At 35.5% G+C, this 19,711-nt stretch overlaps 1 protein-coding gene across 1 annotated transcript in view; it reads right to left on the bottom strand.

Annotated features, from left to right (window-relative positions):
• Positions 1–19,711, bottom strand: part of CSMD3 (CUB and Sushi multiple domains 3) — a 746,059-nt gene that overhangs the window by 211,119 nt on the left and 515,229 nt on the right. The window contains exons 28-30 of the mRNA XM_087747332.1: positions 14,494–14,685; positions 6,511–6,649; positions 4,113–4,300 (exon numbers count right to left, since the gene is read on the bottom strand). Coding sequence (XP_087603458.1) covers positions 4,113–4,300; positions 6,511–6,649; positions 14,494–14,685 — 519 coding nt within the window. The remainder of the gene's footprint in view (positions 1–4,112; positions 4,301–6,510; positions 6,650–14,493; positions 14,686–19,711) is intronic.

The raw sequence follows: 19,711 nt of genomic DNA, 5'->3' as shown, positions 1-19,711 counted from the left end.
CTCTCCTAATGTGGTTAGCAATTTATTATTATTGCATATCTAATCTACAGAGCATGCTTCTGAAATGAAAAACAGTACAATAACAAGTAATAGTTACATCACATAGTTAATTATTAAGAACAGGTATTTGATATCCACATTGATTCATTTAGATGGTTGTAGTGTGGTGCCTGTAACATCTGTCTCCTGTTCTGAATGGTGAGGCTTTAAAATACAGTGTGACATTAAAAAAAGAAAGGCTAAAACTTTTGTAACACTCATATTCAAAACTTTGGATGGACAATCAAAACTTAAAAGATACAATTTACTAGAAAGTCTGTAAGATATCACATAGATGTTAATAATTATTATGTAAGCCAACCAGACTGTCACTTGAGAAGTCTGGCAGACCTTAGGGCAAACTGAAAACTCTTTCAAGTTCAAATTCTCAAATTTAAAAAAAAAAAAAAATCATTTAATTTAGGATTATAACTAACATTTTGACAATAGCAAGAAAACATTATTTTTTCTTCTTAATGAATTGATATTGGTATTTTTGTATTGATACACAACTGAAATTGTGAGAACACTATTCTTGAGTTTATGATAAGAAATCCATGCTTCATAATTCTAGCAGATCCTTGGATAAAGTAGAGATTAGTACTACATGAGAAATTAAAAAGAGAAAAAGATAAAGAAATCTATTATGTCTGGTGCATAAATCAAAAACTGAGGAAAGACATGATCACAAATTTTCTCTAGGGAAAAATTACAGCCCTGTAATTTTCTTTTCCCCAAAGGTACAGTTGTGACAGACTCATGAAGTTGCTGACTAAACAGTAAAAATGTCACTATAGAAATACAGTTTCTTAATAACTATTCTGAAAAATAAAGCCTGAAATACTTAGCACCTTCAAACTACTTTTTCAAATGTGAAGTAACTGCTAAGTGAACTTGTAAAGAAAGTCAGTACACTACACTACAATATAAGAAAAATAAAGTCAGATGTGGCAAAAAGATTCATCAGGTCTAGCTGAGAACCAGTGAAAAAAAGAGCAAATAAGAAGACTGTATTAGCACATTTATGAAAATAAAAGTGCTCCCAGAAGACAGGCGGAGAAGTCCTTCACCACCAATGTCATATTGCTTCAGTTGAAGAACTGAAGACATTGATGATCCTTATAGCCCTTCCCCTTTCTTTCCAAAGAATACTAGAATCATTAAGCTGAAAACACAGAAGGGCTGTGGCAGGTTTAGTAGAACATCAGAAAAAATTCCGGACAGTGTGTGCACTACAATTTTAGCTGTATTATTAGAAAGACTTTTTTCTGTAGTAATATTGTTTTAATTATTTTCTGTAATAATTAGGTATGGGCTAAAAATAATTGTTTCATTAGACAGTTAAGATTTGAGTTACAGTAACATTATATTCTTGGCTGTGCATACTAGGTGTAAATTCCTTTTGCCCATAATAAAATTTTGCAACAAGCCTCAAGAAAAACAGCAATTATTTCTCTGATAACTTTGGCATACCATTGGATCAACTAAGGCTTCTGAAATACAGGCTGAAAACAGGTAGCAATATGGGCTGCTGCAATCTCAAGTTCAACAAGGAAGTCTCTGTTGGCTAACATATGGTAATGATGCCAAAACCGTCTAGAAAACTAGTATCTCAGTGCATGGAAAACAACATTGAAAGCCAAGAGAAGCAGGTGCTTTGTCCACAACTTGATGACTTATGACTTTATCCCTAAGTCTCAAAGAGAACAAAGCCATAATAAACTTCTTAGAGAGAATATTACAGACATACCTAACTATAACAAACATTCCATAATTATTCTCCAGAGCACTTATTAGAACTAATAAGCTGCCCCTCCATTATAAAATAGAACTGAAGGGAGGAAGGAAGGGAAGAACAAAACCTAACCAGAAACACGATTACAGATCAGACCTGAGACATGGGTCAGGTCTGAGATTTCTATCTGAAAAATATGGCCTGTCAATAAACTACAATTTGAGTACTACTGCCATTTAAAATAGGATTAGTGTACATATAGGACACAACTGCAGCTGGTATAATTTGTGTGAAAAAGTTAAGTTCATGGAATCAGAACAATTTAGGTTGGAAGAGATGTAGCACAACCCCCACACAAAACAGGGCCAATTTGATCATGTTGCTCAGGCCTTTGTCCAGTTCAGTAATGATTTCAAAGGATTCAGATGACATGATCTCAGGGCAACCAGTTCCAATGTTTGACTTGTGCTCTAGACCCTTCACCAACTTTGTTGCCCTTCTTTGGACACACTCCAGCACCTTAATGTCTTTCTTGTAGTGAGGGGCTCAAAACTGAACACAGTATTTGAGGTGCAGCCTCACAGTAAGTGTTCTTATGACACTCCTAAAAGAAGTTAAGCAGTGCAGTGTCATAGTTAGCAGATAGTCCCAGTAAAACTGAAATAATTCACTGAGTAAGCTGGTCCTCTGCTTAAGGTATTTTGAGCTGTGCAAATTTAATAATCCTTAACATTTTTTAACGGGAATTAAAATAATTCCTTTTGTTTATGTCTCACTGTTCTAAGGTAGATGTTGAAATGCATACTCCAGATATTCTGAGAAAAGCAAGAGATATAACCATCTCAGGTGAATAGGGAACATTAGAATTAGTTTGATTCCTTTCTCAAACTTCCCCTCACTTACATATACACACACAAACACATAATTTAATGCCTACATCCTTCCATTATTTAGATTTCTGGTCCCTTTACAAATGTGGTGAATATCTGCATAATTTCTTTGTCATTGTGGCTCCTGGAAGCAGTGAAAGAAACAAGAGATCTTTGTGGCACACAGAGTCTAGCAGTAATGTTAGAAATACTATTCTGCCTTGATTCCAAAGTACAGAGGTTCCCTTCTTTGTTTAAACCTACATCAAGAATGAGAAGAGACTGGGTCCCTAATGAGTATCCTTCATACTTGGATTAGTGTATGGAAGAAACCCTTTAATTCCATGAGACTAGACTGTATTCAACAGCACAGCAGAAAAAGATTAGGCCCTTTAAAAAATCAATATATTTTCTTGTTCTTTAGAAGTTCTGCATCCCTGAACTGCTTCCTATAGCACTTCCATCTGCATTTATCATTCTTCAATTTAATTGAGAAGGAAGAAGAAATATTTTTAAGTGATGTGGAACAGTACATACACCTGGGCTCACCATCAACATTTTTGAGACCTACTTTTAACTACTTAGGACTAGCTCATACTGTGGAGACAACTTCGGTTACATCTGTAGAATCCAATGACTTTAGAAAAGTAAAAGGAGACTTTGTGGGTTTACCAAAGCAACAAATGCATCAGTCTTTCCCTTGTATACCTTTGCCTTTACTAATTGCTTTCAGAATAAATAGAGAAGAAAATAAAGTCTGAGGAGGTTAGGATGTATTGACTCTATACCAGCAACATCTATATATTGCCTCTCATTGTCTTTACAGATTGTTGGATATTTTCATATTCATTTAATATCAAATATTTCTGTTTCTTGAGCCACACAGAGGCAGTTATGAAAGCTCCTACTGATTATGAATTTTACAAGCCTGTATTTTCTTGTTTACTATGTTTACTTGTTTACTACAGATCTGTCTGAGACAGGTAGACAGCTTTACCATGGCCTATCTTACAAAGGTCTAGCCCAAATACTTTTAATTTACAATATTGGTCTCCTAGATTCTAGCACATCATTTCATCTTACAGGATCTTAAATTGACATATGCCAACATGCCTTAATATATAAAGGAAAAATAAAAACAATTTATATTCTGGAAAAAAACATGTATATATGCTGTTGAGTTTTGTCACTGCATCATTATGTTTGAAACATGTAAACTGTTGTCTTTTTTTCTTTGGAATCATGCATTTAACATTATCATGTATCAGCTAAATGAAATCATACTAGAAACTTTGTCTTAAATTAATACCTTTATAACATATTTTGTATGTATAGGTAATACCCATTATCATACTCTTAGGGAAAATCAAAACATTACCAGGCAGAAAACTATGAGAAATTAAAACAGATTAAAATTTACACTCATGCATTGAACTTTTTTAATAGAAAAGAAAAATAATTTTATTTACCTTTGTACTCCAGGTGAAATCCAGTAAAACTAACGGATCCATCACTCCGAAAAGCCAGATGCATGGTATTTGAACTGCTTTCTATCCTCTCTGGCAGCTTGCTATCTTGAAAGCTTCCAATCAGTGGGCTATTACCATCTGGCCCATCATAGATATAAAGAAAATCATAATTTGGTTCTATACTGAAACTGTTGAACAAAAAAGAGAAATATTAGATAGAATATGCTTTGCCTAACATTTTCACTCTTATTAACTTAAATAAATGTTTACTATCACTGTTTTCATAAAAGCAAAAAAACCCTCCACTGTCAGAATAATGGTTTGTAGAAGTGTTTTGTTAGAAAACAAGAGAAATACTATATTTATTGGTTCTCTGCTTAGAAATAATATTTTGCTTCTAGCCAGAAAAAAAAAAAAAGGTAAACATTTTAAATAGAAAAAAATTAATAACAATGTTTCTAAAGCTTTAGAGAAATAAACAACCTAGATCTACTGGAACCCTTGGCAGAAATGCTTTATGATATAATGCAGTCAGCTGCAGAGTAGAGCGTACACAGCTTCCAGTCAGACTGAACACTTCCACACAGCCAGGACATGATCTGGTAACCCTAGGAGCAAGAAGCATTTTGCCTATAATGAGTTTAAATGAAAAGGTGTAGTATTGAAACCTCATATTTTTTTTTTAACTTAATTTTACTTAATTTTTAAAATTTAATTAAATTACTTAATTATGTAACTACAGTTAATTAACTAATTAATTAATTTTGAACTTAATTTTAGTTAAGGGCAGAGAGTTGACCGAATTTACTTATAAGATTGTCGTTGTACAAAAAAAGTTTAAAAAAAGATTGTTAGTAAAAGAATGAAAATCCAACCAATAGAATTATTTTGTTTCTACTTGACGCTAGCTCCTGATTAAAATATATGTAGGCATTGAAGACCTGATACAGCTCCTTCAGCGAAAACCTTTTTTAACTTTTGTATTATTTAAAAAATATTTCCTTACAAAAGAAATGAAAAAATCGAACGTCAACAGCTTCAATTTTTAAAGTTCCATAGTTTGTCTTCAGTTTAAAAGGGTTAGTTGGAGTAAGTCCCACTCAAAAGCATATTTAACAGTACTCATTGGAGCATCCAGAGTTTGGTTTATACAGGAAGGGGTTTTTTCTCACTCTGGAACAGTCCGTGTGTCATAAGTGAGGCAAGCCTCAGTGAGTATGCAATCTACATAGACCAAGACTAAGCTTGTCAGCTTCTGTCAAGAATCATAGCAGTTATCCAGATTTTAAGAACAACTTGGCAATATTTGGGATCTATAAACTGTTCACATACTATACTGAGTCACACTGTAAAATATTGTTTTTATTCTAAGATGGAGAATGTCTTATATCTAAATGTACAATACAGAGAGCAGAATATTCTTAAATATTTTGAGCTCAAGATATTTCACCAAACTAAAAAAAAGGTGCTACTGCACAGTAGAAAGTTGCTTAGCAACTTACAGCATTCTGAAATCACAAAAAAAATAGTTAAATTGTTAATTATGTAAATATAATTGAGTGATTAATTTGCTTGGAAGGGATTCTTCAAAACACATAATATAACACTGAGCACCGAGAATAGACAACTATATAACCTACATCACTAAACAAGTCATCACATTACCACTGATCAGAACAATAAAACCACTATATAACATCCAGCAGAAGAAGGACTTAAATTTGATGGGACATTACAAGTATAATTTTTAACTTTTCTATGACATCCTCATGTGCCCCAGTTGGGATGCATATTTTTCACGCATAATATGTATATTAATTCACTTTATGGATTACATACAATGCAGACAGCAAAAGTTCCTCTGTGGATTCTACTAAGCTCAATTTAATCTTGCATTCTGATAAACAAAAATGCTAAACCAATTTCACTTAATAACCAGAACAAGAGGAAGTATCTTGTTGAAGTATCCTGAAATAATACAGACTAATAAAACTAAATTTAAAGACTACTTTTGAAATTTTGCTTAAATGGCAGGTGTCTCATAAAATATGATGACTCAATAGGCTTCATCATTAAAGACCATCCTCCTGGGCTGGGGACAATTCAGTGAGTTACTCCATGCTGCCTTCTGAGGAAGAGAAGCACCATGTATTCCCACATTAATCAGTGTAAACTGAGAGTGCTTTTAACTGAACAGGAGCAATGAGCTCCCAAACTCCACCTTTATGTGTATTGAATACTCTCATGTATTTGTTGTGACTGCTAACAAAGATAACAATTACAAATCACTTTGACAGTTATATTAAGTATACATACATTACCCTACACAGCTCGGAACAACTGCCAATAATAAAGTTACAAACATGACTTTAAAAATTATGAGCAAGTAGCACTTTACCTGATAAATGCTAATGATATAACATAATCATTATTAACAGTGATAGTCCAGTCACAATCTCTGCTGTGGGGATAAGGATGAGGGAAGTTTGGTGAAAGTATAAAACCTGATGAGCCAGTCAAGTTTCCTCCACAGGGAGCTGTGAAAAAAATAAACTGGAATTGAGGAAAGAAGGTAAGAGAAAAAGAAGCAAGTACCAGCAATCTGTTCACTGACATTTAATGTTCTCCAACAGTTAAACAAGAAACAAGTGAAGTGTTTACAAAGCTTTAACAGAAACAAAAAATGTATTCACATTTCTCCTTAGACAAATACTAATAATACTAGGTGAAGCACTTGTTTTTGAACACTGTGTCCTTTTATTTGCCTGCATAATATTATGTCAAGGCTTTTCTGAAAATTCTGGGAACTTGAAAAATGCTCTGGCTGCAGACATAAAAAAAACTTGAATGGTTAATCTTTCCACTTTCTACTTCTTAAAGGCATTGTAAAAGAAGCTTCTTAGGTTATGAAATATGATCTACTTACACTGATAATGTAGCTACCTGCATTATCACCAGACAACACTGATTAGTAACTCAGATCAAGACTGATATAATAAAACTGAAATTCAACAAAATCATTCCAGTAATTGCAGTTTTCAAACTCAGAAATAAATATCTTCCAAGCACATGCAGAACACAACAAACACATTTCTGTGTGTGACTTTGAGGTTTCTAAATGTTATGTGTTTGTGGTCCAGAAATGTAAATACTTAAGAAAAAAATGAAATTATCACTACTATCACGAAGTTTTGTACTTCAGCATTCTTTAACTGAGAATTCATATAAAAACAAGAGAATAAGCATGTTTTCTAAAGATCTTTTTTGAAAGAACTTCCAAATCTTTATTCAAAAGAGTCTAGATAAGATTTATAAAGACTAATAATTTTGCAAAATTGAATTCTACAAAGTCATCATCTGCAGTACCAGGGAAAGGAGTTGATCACTGAGGTCTTCTGTAACAGAGATTCTCTGACCTCGAAGGTTACTTAAATCACTTATAGAATCATGGAATCTTTTAGGTTGGATAAGACCCTTAAGATCATCAAATCCAACTGTTAACCTAACACTGCCAAGTCCACCACTAAACCATGTCCCTAAGCACCATATCTACATGTCTTTTAAATATCTCAAGGGATGGGGACTCAACCACTTCCCTGAGCAGCATGTTCCAATGCCTAACTACCCTTTTGCTGAAGAAATTTTTCCTAATATCCAATCTAAACCTCCCCTGGCACAACTGAGGACATCTCCTCTTGCCCTATCACTTGTTACCTGGGAGAAGAGACTGACCCCCACCTCGCTCCAACCTCCTTTCAGGTAGTAGTAGAGAGCGATGAGGTCTCCCCTCAGCCTCCTTTGCTCCAGACTAAACACCACCAGTTCCATCAGCCACTCCTCATAAGACTTGTGCTCTAGACCCTTCACCAGCTTCGTTGCCCTTCTTTGGACACGCTCCAGCACCTAAATTTTACTGCCTTCTTGTAGTGAGGAGCCCAAAACTGAACACAATATTCGAGGTGCAGCCTCACCAGTGCCAAGGACAGGGGCAGTATCACCTCCCTGGTCCTGCTGGCCACACTATTCCTGATACAAGCCAGGATGCTATTGGCCTTCTTGGCCACCTGAGCACACTGCTGGCTCATGTTCAGCTGGCTGTCAGCCAGCACTCCCAGGTCCTTTTCTGCCAGGCAGCTCTCCAGCCACTCCTCCTCAAGCCTGTAGCATTGCATGGGGTTGTTGTGACCCAAGTGCAGGACCCAGCACTTAGCCTCATTGAACCTCATACAGTTGGCCTCGGCCCATCAGTCCAGCCTGTTCAGGTCCCTCTGTAGGGCCTTCCTACCCTCCAGCAGGTCAACACTCCTGCCCAACTTGGTGTCGTCTGCAAACTTACTGAGGGTGCACTCAGTCCCCTCTTCCAGATCACTGACAAAGATATTAAACATAACTGGCCCCAGTACTGAGCCCTGGGGAACACCACTTGTGACCAGCCGCCAACTGGATTTAACTCCATTCACCACAACTCTTTGGGCCCGGCCATCCAGCCAGTTTTTTACCCAGCAGACAGTACGCTCATCCAAAGCATGAGCAGCCAGTTTCTCCAGGAGAATGCTGTGTGAAATGGTGTCAAAGACTTTACCAAAGTCTAAGTAGACAACATCCACAACCTTTCCCTCATCTACTAAGCAAGTCATAGAAGGAGACCAGGTTAGTCAAGCAGGACCTCCCTTTCATAAACCCATGCTGACTGGGTTGTCCCGCATGTGCTATGTGGTGGCATTCAAGATGATCTGTACAGATCAAGATGATGTGTACAGATATAAATCGACGGAGTGGGAAATATGCACAGTGTTTTCTAATGTCACGAGAAATTAATCACAAGTCATTTAGGAATTGAAGCAGTGCAAGTAGAAAACTTAAGTAGATTAACATATCCAACAGTTACAATACATATGAATATAGTCTTTCTGTATTTTACATACTTTTCTTATATTAAAACAGAGCAATGGATAGCTAAATTACCTCGAAAACAAATAGAAAATTAGAATCTTCCATTATATTTTGGTACTGTAAGTGGTAATGAATTCCAAAATCACCATTTTATGTAAAAACACTTAGAAGCTGAAACACCACCTTGTTCTAGGAACCCATAAATATTATAAATCAATAATATTAACAAATGTATATAATAATTTTTCCAGACCTAGCACAGTTTTTTTGCTCCTCTTAACAATCGCCAAATACAAATTTTATCATGATAGCATTTTCTCAGAGATTTTCAGTTGCTAGAGAAAGTACCATTAGCTACAAGGTAACAGGCTGGAGAAGTTTCATTTAGTACAAAACATTTACTTAATTTTACAATAAGGATATTAATGGCAATTTCTTTGTCTTCACAAGATGACAATTGGTATTGTTGCTAATCAGAAACATCTTTTATTTAAAGTTCTTTTGTTACAATTCTGAAATAAATAACATGAAATTATTACAAAACAATATGCTTCCTTTAACTGTAAAAGAGGTCACTGTAACGTATCTTGCTCAACTAAGACTTTGTACAGAAGTATCTTGAACTGTGAGGCTATATGGAATGTAAAGGCTGCTTATCACCTGGAACTAGTGTTTTTTAGTATTACCCTATACATTCATGTTCTTGAAGTACTTTAATTGTTCAGGCTCCACTATCTGTGTATCTCAAGAATGAAAATTTAAAGAGTACCAAAGAGGTACATTAAGGTTATTCACTCTAACCAAGCTTCACTGAAATGACCCTTAAACTGTATCAGTCATGGTATTTTCTGAAGCACACTGAACTTACATATGATGATACAAAGATGTTAACTCAAACTGTTATGTCCTTGTTCCAGGCTGCTTTCTGCCAATGTCTGCATTCATGATACTTTCCTGATGTAGTCTTGATTTAGTTTCGTTCTCTGTTAAGTTCATTAATAGAATATTTGCATATTAGTATCTTCTTTCTTAACTACTTACTCTTTCTTTTAAACATATTCGTAGTTACTTTTTCTGTTACAGTGAGACTGGTTCTTTCATTTAATTCTTCCCACGGTCTAGCTAATAATCAAGAATACTCTGCAGGGAATAAATGGAATGTACACTACGTTGGACAGTCAAAATATATTCTATTTCAAGCTATGCAATTAACAACAGTAAAAAAAAAACATTAATCTTCAATTTTGTAAAATATGTCCCAGGTAGAATTTTCTTCAGATACAGCAGTTTCATATTATTTTATTTTTTAATTCATTAGATAGTAAATTGAGAAAATCAACATCATCTAGTGAAAAATGTTATTAGACAATGTTGCTTTTTCCAGTTACTATCTTCTCTAAAGTTGTTTAAAGACTTTATTTCTCTGTGTGCTTGAATTAAATTCTTGTGTGCTTCAGAATTCATAATTTTCTGAATTTAATGTGTGCAACATTATTATTAAGTGTCATAACTTTGTTTTTAAGTGAGGGCAGACCATCTCTGAAAACAAAGTTTAAAGGACACTTATTTTTATAGTATTAGACATAAGACCTAAGACTGAACAAATATAATAGCCCATCTAGAAAGAAAGGCAAATGTCAATACACTATGAAAAAAGTGTTTTTAATGTATTACACAGTGAAAACTAGATGTAGGTTATGTCAACTTGTCTTTATAAACCTCTGTGTAGACACAGTGGTAAGCAAGCACTGTGCCAGACATTATATAATGAGGTATTAAATACAGAATCATAGAATCTTAGAATGGTTTGGGTTGGAAGGGACCTTTAAAGATCATCTAGCCCAACCCCCCTGCCATGAGCAGGGACATCTTCAACTAGATCAGGTTGCTCAGAGCCCCATCCATCCCGACCTTGAATGTTTCCAGGGATGCGACATCTACAACCTCTCTGGGCAACCTGTTCCAGTGCTTCATCACCCTCATTGTAAAAAATTTCTTCCTTATATCTAGTCTGAGGATATATTTAAATAATCATAATTAAATATGTAGAGTAAGCCTTGTACAGTTTTGATTTGCAGGCATGGAAACAACATAAGTGAATATATTACAAATTTGGAAAAAAATTGATGAACTTCAGAGTGTACTGAACTACAACAGACAATTTGGAAATCTTTGGGCTCCAAGCCAAGGTTTGCAAACCTTGCTTTATTCTATTAGCAGCTCATATTCCCCAAAAATGTATCATTATAGGAAATCAATATAAAATAACTTCATGCCTGATATTTTACCAATAAATCATCATAATAAGCATTCTTGCTACTCTATGCACAGTAGGCATCTGTGCATAAAGTGCGGAAATTACAAATATTAGGTAACTGGATGCATGCAGTTAAGAAAACAAGTGCATGCATACTTACACGTACTAAGAAGAGAATGACAGTGCAGCACCTACATTTAATATGTTGAATAATATCATCTACTCAGTATTGATAATGATTAAAGCTCCTAGCACTGCTTTACAATAGGGTAATTATTTTTCAGTTGAAAAAATAATTTTAAACCAGAAATATCTAGTGCGGCCAGCATGATATATTCATTACAAAGTGTGTTCCTAGAGCTCTGTCATTCCTTTTACTTTTTCCCTTAAACACCCACAGATGTTCAATTACCAAATACATATTTAGGCATATAAAAATAAAAAGAGATGAGCAACAAAATATATCCTTTTCTGCAGTCTTCCAGCAAATAGTGTAAACAGTTCTTGTCCTTAAGCCCATACGCTCACACTACACAGGAAGGCATAGTAAGCAGATTAAGAATACAGAAAATAACTTTATTGGGTTTCCATGGCAAAGTTTTGGTAGTGGGGGGCTATAGGGGTGGCTTCTGTGAGAAGCTGTTAGAAGCTTCCCCTATGCTGACAGAGCCAATGCCAGGTGGCTCCAAGACGGACCCACCGCTGGCTGAGACTGAGCCAATCATCACTGACGGTGGTAGCACCTCTGGCATAACATACTTAAGAAGGGGAGAAAAATAACTGCGCAGCAGCAGCCAGAAGAGAGGAGTGAGAATATGTGCGAGGAACAACTCTGCAGACACCAAGGTCAGTGAAGAAGGAGGGGGAGGAGGTGTTCCAGGCGCCAGAGCAAAGATTCCCCTGCAGCCCATGGTGAAGACCATGGTGAAGCAGACTGTCCCCCTGCAGCCCATGGAGACCCAGGGTGGAGCAGATATCCACCTGCAGCCCATGGAGGACCCCACACTGGAGCAGGTGGATGCCTGAAGGAGGCTGTGACCCCATGGGAAGCCCATGCTGGAGCAGGCTCCTGGCAGGACCTGTGGCTTCGTGGAGAGAGAAGCCCACGCTGGAGCAGGTTTGCTGGCAGGACTTGTGACCCTGTGAGGGAACCACACTGGAGCAGTCTGTTCCTGAAGGACTGCACCCCATAGAAGGGACCCATGCTGAAGAAGTTCATGAAGAAGTGCAGCCCGTGGGAAGGGCTCACATTGAAGATGTTCATGGAGGACTGTCTCCCGTGGGAGGACCCCATGCAGGAGCAGGGGAAGAGTGTGAGGAGTCCTTCCCCTGAGGAGGAAGGAGTGGTAGAGACAACACATGACAAACTGACCGCAACCCCCATTCCCTGTCCCCCTGTGCCACCAGAGGGGAGGAGATAGAGAAAATTGGGAGTAAAGTTAAGCCCAGGAAGAAGGGAAGAAGGGAGGGGTGAGGGGAAGGTGTTTTTAAGATTTGGTTTTGTTTCTCATTCCCCTACTCTGATTTGATTGGTAATAAATTAAATTAATTTTCCCCAAGTCGAGTCTGTTTTGCCCATGATGGTAATTACTGAGTGATCTCCAGTCCTTATCTTGACCCACAAGCTTTTCATTATATTTTCTTTCCTCTAGCCAGCTGAGGAGGGGACTGATAGAGCAGCTTTGGTGGGCACCTGGCATCCAGCCAAGGTCAACCCACAATAACACTTTGATATGGTAAGTAGAAGAGCCACAGACACTAGGTCAGTACTGTAATATGTTTGCAAATACCTATCTGCAGACATTTGGGGGGGGGGGCTCTCATGCATACACAAATATGATGCAGATTTAATTTTGTAACACCTAAGATCAAGTTAAGTTTATTAAAGGGAAGAGAGTATCTGAAAACTATACAAGTGCTCCTAGCAGTTGTGGTCTCTGGCTAGTTCCTCCCTGCAATGTTTGCCCAAGACCAGACCACCAGGGATAGCAAAGGAGGAAGAATACCTTTGTGGAGCTCATGCTCTCACAGTTACAGTGCCCATGCTACACCACTCTGGGCCCAAGGGCTCTTGCCTGATTATTTTAAGTGCCCTTGTTTCACCTCCGTCCTTTCAGACACTCCTTTCAGGCAGTTCTGCTTTGGACAGGAAGCACGATATCTCATAATATTATGACTCAGGATAATACCACTGCAGCTGGCCTATGCAATATTTTTTCACTTGTACTTCCTTGGTGTGGTCTATTTTCCTTCTTTTCTGCACCATCAAACTTGCAGATCCTGTTTAACAGATTACCTATCACAACCCTTAGGGAATTTCAGGTCAGCAACTGCTGTCCTCTGAGACAAAATCTTCTGTCATTCAACATCATAATATCACATTTGACTGCATTAAAAAACATACTGGAAATGAGTTTCATTACATTATTTGCTGAACTAGCCAGACGGGAAACCCCATGATTATTTATCACTGTACCTCTAAAGCAGGTTTTAGAAGTGATGGTTTAGCTATTTTCTAGATCAATAGTAATAATGATTAGGGTTGCCTCAGAAAAGTTTATTGTAAGGCTACTATCTACTAGAGACTTTTGTAATTTCTTATTACTTTTCATGATGATTTAGTTAACCATGTTAAATGCTTTCAAAATCCATTTAATATGAACTATGTTAATCAGAATAGCATTAGAGACTAAGACAATATTTCCAGAAATAAATGGTACATTATAATTTTTACTAATGAAAATTTTCTTCTTTCTAAAATAATGAAGACTGCCAGAGAAATTAGGCTACAATCTTCTTATTCTTTACTGTTGCATCCTACTTTAGGCCTTGCATAATTTTACCTGATCTATAAATTTACTAGGTCATCTACTTGATATTTTGTACGTCCAAGCATATGAACTTTAACCAAATCCTCCACACTTATTACCATTTTTTAAGTTTTAAGGCAAAGCTAATAGTGTCGTTGACATTGACTTTCTTGCTTTCTCTGTCACGCGTCCTCAAATTGTAAATGATATGGCCTTGAGAGGGAAAGGATGAGAACTATTATACTAACAACTACAGAGGAAAGATTCTGGTAACGTCCATCTGAGCTTTATATAGAATAATTTATCAGATGTGCAGTAGCTGTATGCATTTGTTCTTCAAAAAAAGTTTGTAGAGCAGTGTGATTCATTACACCAGAATTTCAAAATTTAGGAAAGCATTATTTGATTTTTTTCTGCATACCTATACAGACAGGTGGGCTGGGCTGCCAGAAGTACCGATTTTCTACCTGAATGCAGGTTATTCTCTCATCTCCTTGCAGTTCATAGCCAGGGTCACACTGAAAAATAACAGTGTCTCCAGGTTCTCTTCCATCCCCATTTCTAGTTCCATTCATGGGGACACCAGGATCACGGCAGGCAGTAGCTACAGAACCTAGCAGAGATGGGAAAAAATAAAATAATATTTTTTAAAAGTCAGCTTTTCAATCCATTTTTGCCCCATTATGTTTTTCTAATCAGGAAGTTCTACAAATCCAAAATTTTCCTACTCACTTCTAAAATTTTGAGAAATCATCCAACAATCTGATGCTTTTATTCTATTATTTTTTGCCGCCTGCTTTAATTATTTAAAGTGTCTAATTTTTCATTTAATCTTTTTTTGGAAAAAATTCTGTGGACCATTGCAATATGTAAAAAGGAAAGTAGGAGATTTCCTAGTACCCTGGACACTCAACACTTCTAACTTAGAGGAATTTTTAATATGAATAATGGAAAGAACAGATAAAGAACTTCAAGTTGTCCAATAAGCTATACCTGTACACATCTTCAGTTCTCCACAATTCTGTAGTTCTTAAACGTATGGTGTAACATTTAGTAGCAAAATTGGAAGTGAATTTCATTGATCACTCATATCTATACCATTGCACATGACATATCTACCACAGTAGGATTTTGTAATAATATTAAAGAAATCACCTACACAAACAATACACATGGACTTAGTCTGAGATAATATGCAGCTACACATAATGCATAAGTACAGATTATTACCAAGACCGCACACACAATCTCAATGACTACAAGAGAAGTACGAAAGATTTATATTTTCCCCAGCTTTAACATATTATGATCAACATATTATTTAATATATTATGCATCAAAGTATGTAAGTTTTTGTGAAAAGTAAACACATCAATGTTTATTTAATTAAATATTATTTCCTACTTACATTATAGAACTGCAACATTATATGTATTACAAATAAATAAGAAGTGTCAGATTTGCCTGTGGAACTACTCCCACTGAGCTGAGCAATCTATGTAACACAAACACAAAATGGCAGTACTAAGATTTAATTCAGATACCCTCTTTCTGGGGAGCTAATACCAGCAGACTGCAATATATTCATCTGAAATGTGCATAGTTTATGTATTTACTTTTTTTTGAAGAAGAAATCTTGGTCTAAATATGTTATTTCCCTAAAAAAACCCAAGTATCTTGCTTTCCAAGACATACTTAATAAAAAATAAAAGAATTAGCTCTGTAAAGTTATGGAGCTTTTAATGGGGTTGTTTTTCCACATAAGAAGTCCCGAGTACAGGGGAAAAAAACACACACACACACAAAAAACCCACAAAAAGTCTGCTATGACCAGAAGTTAGGGAAATTTTTCCTCTGTATTCCTCAAAGATTAAAGAAATATTTCTTTAAAGTATTAACTATTGCATAATAAATGAAAGATAATATTTTTTTTTATATTATCATGCAAGTTTTTATAATTTCTGCTTTAGACACAATGATCAGGACTCCTGTTTACATCTTTAAATAAGCTGCTGGTTTTTAATTTAGAAAAAATATTACTAAAATATGGAATTACTAAATTTCACTGCACTATACTAGCAGATCTTGCAAATGTTGCATGCAAGAGAATAAGATAATGGAACTAGACCACAGAGGAGTGAAATTTCATCAAATATGAAAAGATTCATAATGTTAATGTAGATCAGAAGTAAAAAATAAATCCTTAAGATAAACTTAGACTGAAGCAAGTAGCAAAACCAGTCATGTATTAATCTGCATTCCTCCCTGCTGAGAACACAGAACACACTGTATCTTTTGATTAGTGTTGGCCAGTCAGAGCAGTCCATATTGGAGAGAAACTGTGTTCTGCCTACTTAAATATTACGTGCCTTGAATTTTGCCATAAAAAAAAGTAACACTCCTGTGCCTTATTTAAAACATGCTGAAATTAATTCTAGAAGAGTGGGGGCTGATACTTACATGGAATTTGCAATCAGTCTTGAAGTGCTCAAGAGAGAAAGTTGTTGCTATAAAATTTATTAGCTGCACATCGTATTGTTCTTACTAGACTGTATCATTCTGCAAAAGAATTGTATATGACTGAAAAAGAAGGTAAAGGGCCAACCAGATCTATTTGGAATTCCTGATACAAAATGCTTAGGGTTTTTTAATCACTTAGTAATAATTATGCAAATTAACTTTATAATATAAGATATGTATGCCAAACTGATAACCTTTTCCTTATTTGCCATCTATAGTAGCCTTCTTGCATACTTACATGTTTGTTCAACCTACTTCTTGCTCTTCTTATCCTGAAAAATTTTTCCAAAGGCGTTGTGTTGTTTCCAACCTTGGAGATAGTCAAAGCCCTAAGCAGTCTGATCTGTTGACACTTTTGTGACCAAGGAGTTGGGCTAGAGGTCTCCAGAGGTCCTTTTCAACCTAAACTATTCTATGACTGTTTTTTAACTTTGCAAATTCATATTAAATACACACAGACTTCATTTAAAAATAATAAGACTGTTTTAAGGCTGACTTTCACATTATAATGCTGGAATGTAAAAGACAGGTTCTCTGCTCCCACAGTGGAAGTAGAGAAATTGCTATTAAGTCTGGATTTTAGGCTTTTAAGTACTCAGTTTCTAAAAGTCTAATTCTCATTTTTCAGGGTTTGTTCGGCAATTTGCAAGGCTATATTAAAAAGCATCAATTCTAATTGAAGGATTTCTGAAACAGTCTGACAGATAAGGTGAGCTACTCTTTTAGAACTAACCATGCATGTCATATAGAAATTTTCAATAGGCTGATAAAAAATAAATTAATGTATTCTCAATGAATAAAATGTAAGGAAGGGAAAGAACACAGCATGCCATTAAAAGCACTAGGATTCATGAAATGATATATTTATTTTTACTTTCTCATAAATAAATAAAAATTTTGTTTTGAATTGTCTAAAATCTATGGGAAATTTTGCTTTTATGTTCTCTGTTAAATTGCTACTTTAAGGAGACATTTTAAGAAAGAGAGAAAAAAATCTCCGTAATATTGCTGTCACATGATATGAGATTTATTTATTTACGTAGTTGTGTGACATTGTCTTCAATATCGTCATCAAGATAATAAACCAGTGCAGTGATGATTTCTTAGTGCAAGTACACTGTAGAGCTACAAAGCTACTAACTCAGAATTGTTAGTATAATTTGTCCCACAGTCTTTGGGAATGTGATTGGGTAAATTTAGTAAAATCCTTGGGTAGGTATGCATACTGGACAAGCCAAACATAGATAAGTTTTTGACATATCGCTTGGTCTAAATTTTTAATTTGTATCTATATAAGAATCTCAAATATTTTGTTGCTGTTGTTGAGAGCAAGCATTCCAATCAGTTTTGTATCTCTCACCTCCATTTCAAAATATACACACACCTCTACAGAGCATTTCCACAAATGTAACTAACAGATTTAGATACAAAATTTCAGCTGTCATTTTTATTTGATTGTCATTTAAAGTGTTAGTAGAGGCTTATATATATAAATGTTGGTAGAGGTCTATTTATATCTACCTATCTATTTATTTATTTATTTTTCTTACCTGTTCCCATATTTTGTTGTGGAAATAACTGAGCGCTATAGAATTCCTAAAAAAGACCATTTTCATCTTCATTTTTAACCTTCTTATTCATTTTAAAAAGAATAGACTAGGAGAAGTATCCAAACACAATTCCACACTTACAGTGAGATTGAAGCCTAAATAAATTATTCTTTTACAGTATTTCTGAAAATCACATATGTTTCTTTGTAAACATGTGTCTAAATTCAACTTGCTTAATTAGGAGTGGGATTCATTTAACTTAATTTTGGCCATGTGAAAGTTAGGTGTCTTATTAATGGACTCGCTTGCCAGATTCCCTCTACAGTCAATATCACAAGCGAGAAACACCTGCTTCTGTCTTAGACACTTAATAGTCTCATGTGATGGAATGGAAGGAAACATCGTCCTGGTACATCAGTCTTTTTCCATTAAGAGAAAAATCCTGTATGAATAATTTATATCAGACATGTAACCCTTATCTTAAGAATAAATTTGTCATAATAAATTTTATTTTGACTCACTTGATGTCATATATTTGCCTCAAAAAGGAGATAGATTTTTTTTTGATAAATCAAATTGTCAAAATAAAAAATTTCAAAAACAGAAATATCTTTTTTTGGGGCAAGGTTAAAACATAATGATACAAGAAAGAGACTGGAGAAGGAAAATCTCAGTACTGTATATAATTATAGAAAAAATGCATTTCTTGAGACCTATATATATTAACCATATGTCCTGGGTTTGGCTGGGATAGAGTTAATTTTCTTCCTAGTAGCTGGTATAGTGCTGTGTTTTGGATTTAGGATGAGAATAATCTTGATAACACACTGATGTTTTAGTTGTTGCTAAGTAGTGCTTACACTATTCAAGGACTTTTCAGCTTCCGATATTCTGCCAGGTGCACAAAAAGCTGGGAGGGGGCACAGCCAGGACAGCTGGCCTAAACTGGCTAAAGGGCTATTCCATACTCTATGATGTCATGCTCAGTATATAAACTGGGGGCAGTTGGCTGTGGGGCAGGGATCATTGCTCAGGGACTGGTTGAGTATTGGTCAGTGAGTGGTGAGTAATTTCATTGTGCATCACTTGTTTTCTGTATTCTTTAATGATGGTGATGATGATTACTATTATTTCTTCCTCTGCTTTCCTATTAAAATGTCTTTATCTCAACCCATGGGTTTTAATTTTTTTCTGATTTTCTCCCCCATCCCACCAGGGGGAAAGGTGAGTGAGCAGCTGTGTGGTGCTTAGTTGCTGACTGTCAAAAACTGTGTTTGTTTGATTTCAGAGAGGATGTCTATTATAATTGTCTTGATAGGGTGTGTTCTGTATTGCATTCTCAACTCTCTGTTTGCCTCTTTATTCTGTTTATTTTTGAATATTTCTTTTCATTATCTACCTTTGGCCTATTTTTTTTGTCTCTCTTTTTCTTTTTTGTCTCTTTTAGAAAACATACTTTTGAAGTATCTGTACTGTTACTTATGAAGTGTATATTCCAGTACAAGAACTGATTTTTTTTTTTTTTCCCTATTATATATTCAGGCACCTCAATCACTACCTTCATCATTC

Source organism: Nipponia nippon, unplaced genomic scaffold (assembly GCF_047370975.1).
Source record: "Nipponia nippon isolate SJK-2023a ecotype South Korea unplaced genomic scaffold, ASM4737097v1 scaffold_1, whole genome shotgun sequence".
NCBI classification, from domain to species: domain Eukaryota; kingdom Metazoa; phylum Chordata; class Aves; order Pelecaniformes; family Threskiornithidae; genus Nipponia; species Nipponia nippon.
This window is presented reverse-complemented; position numbering and strand designations above follow the sequence as displayed.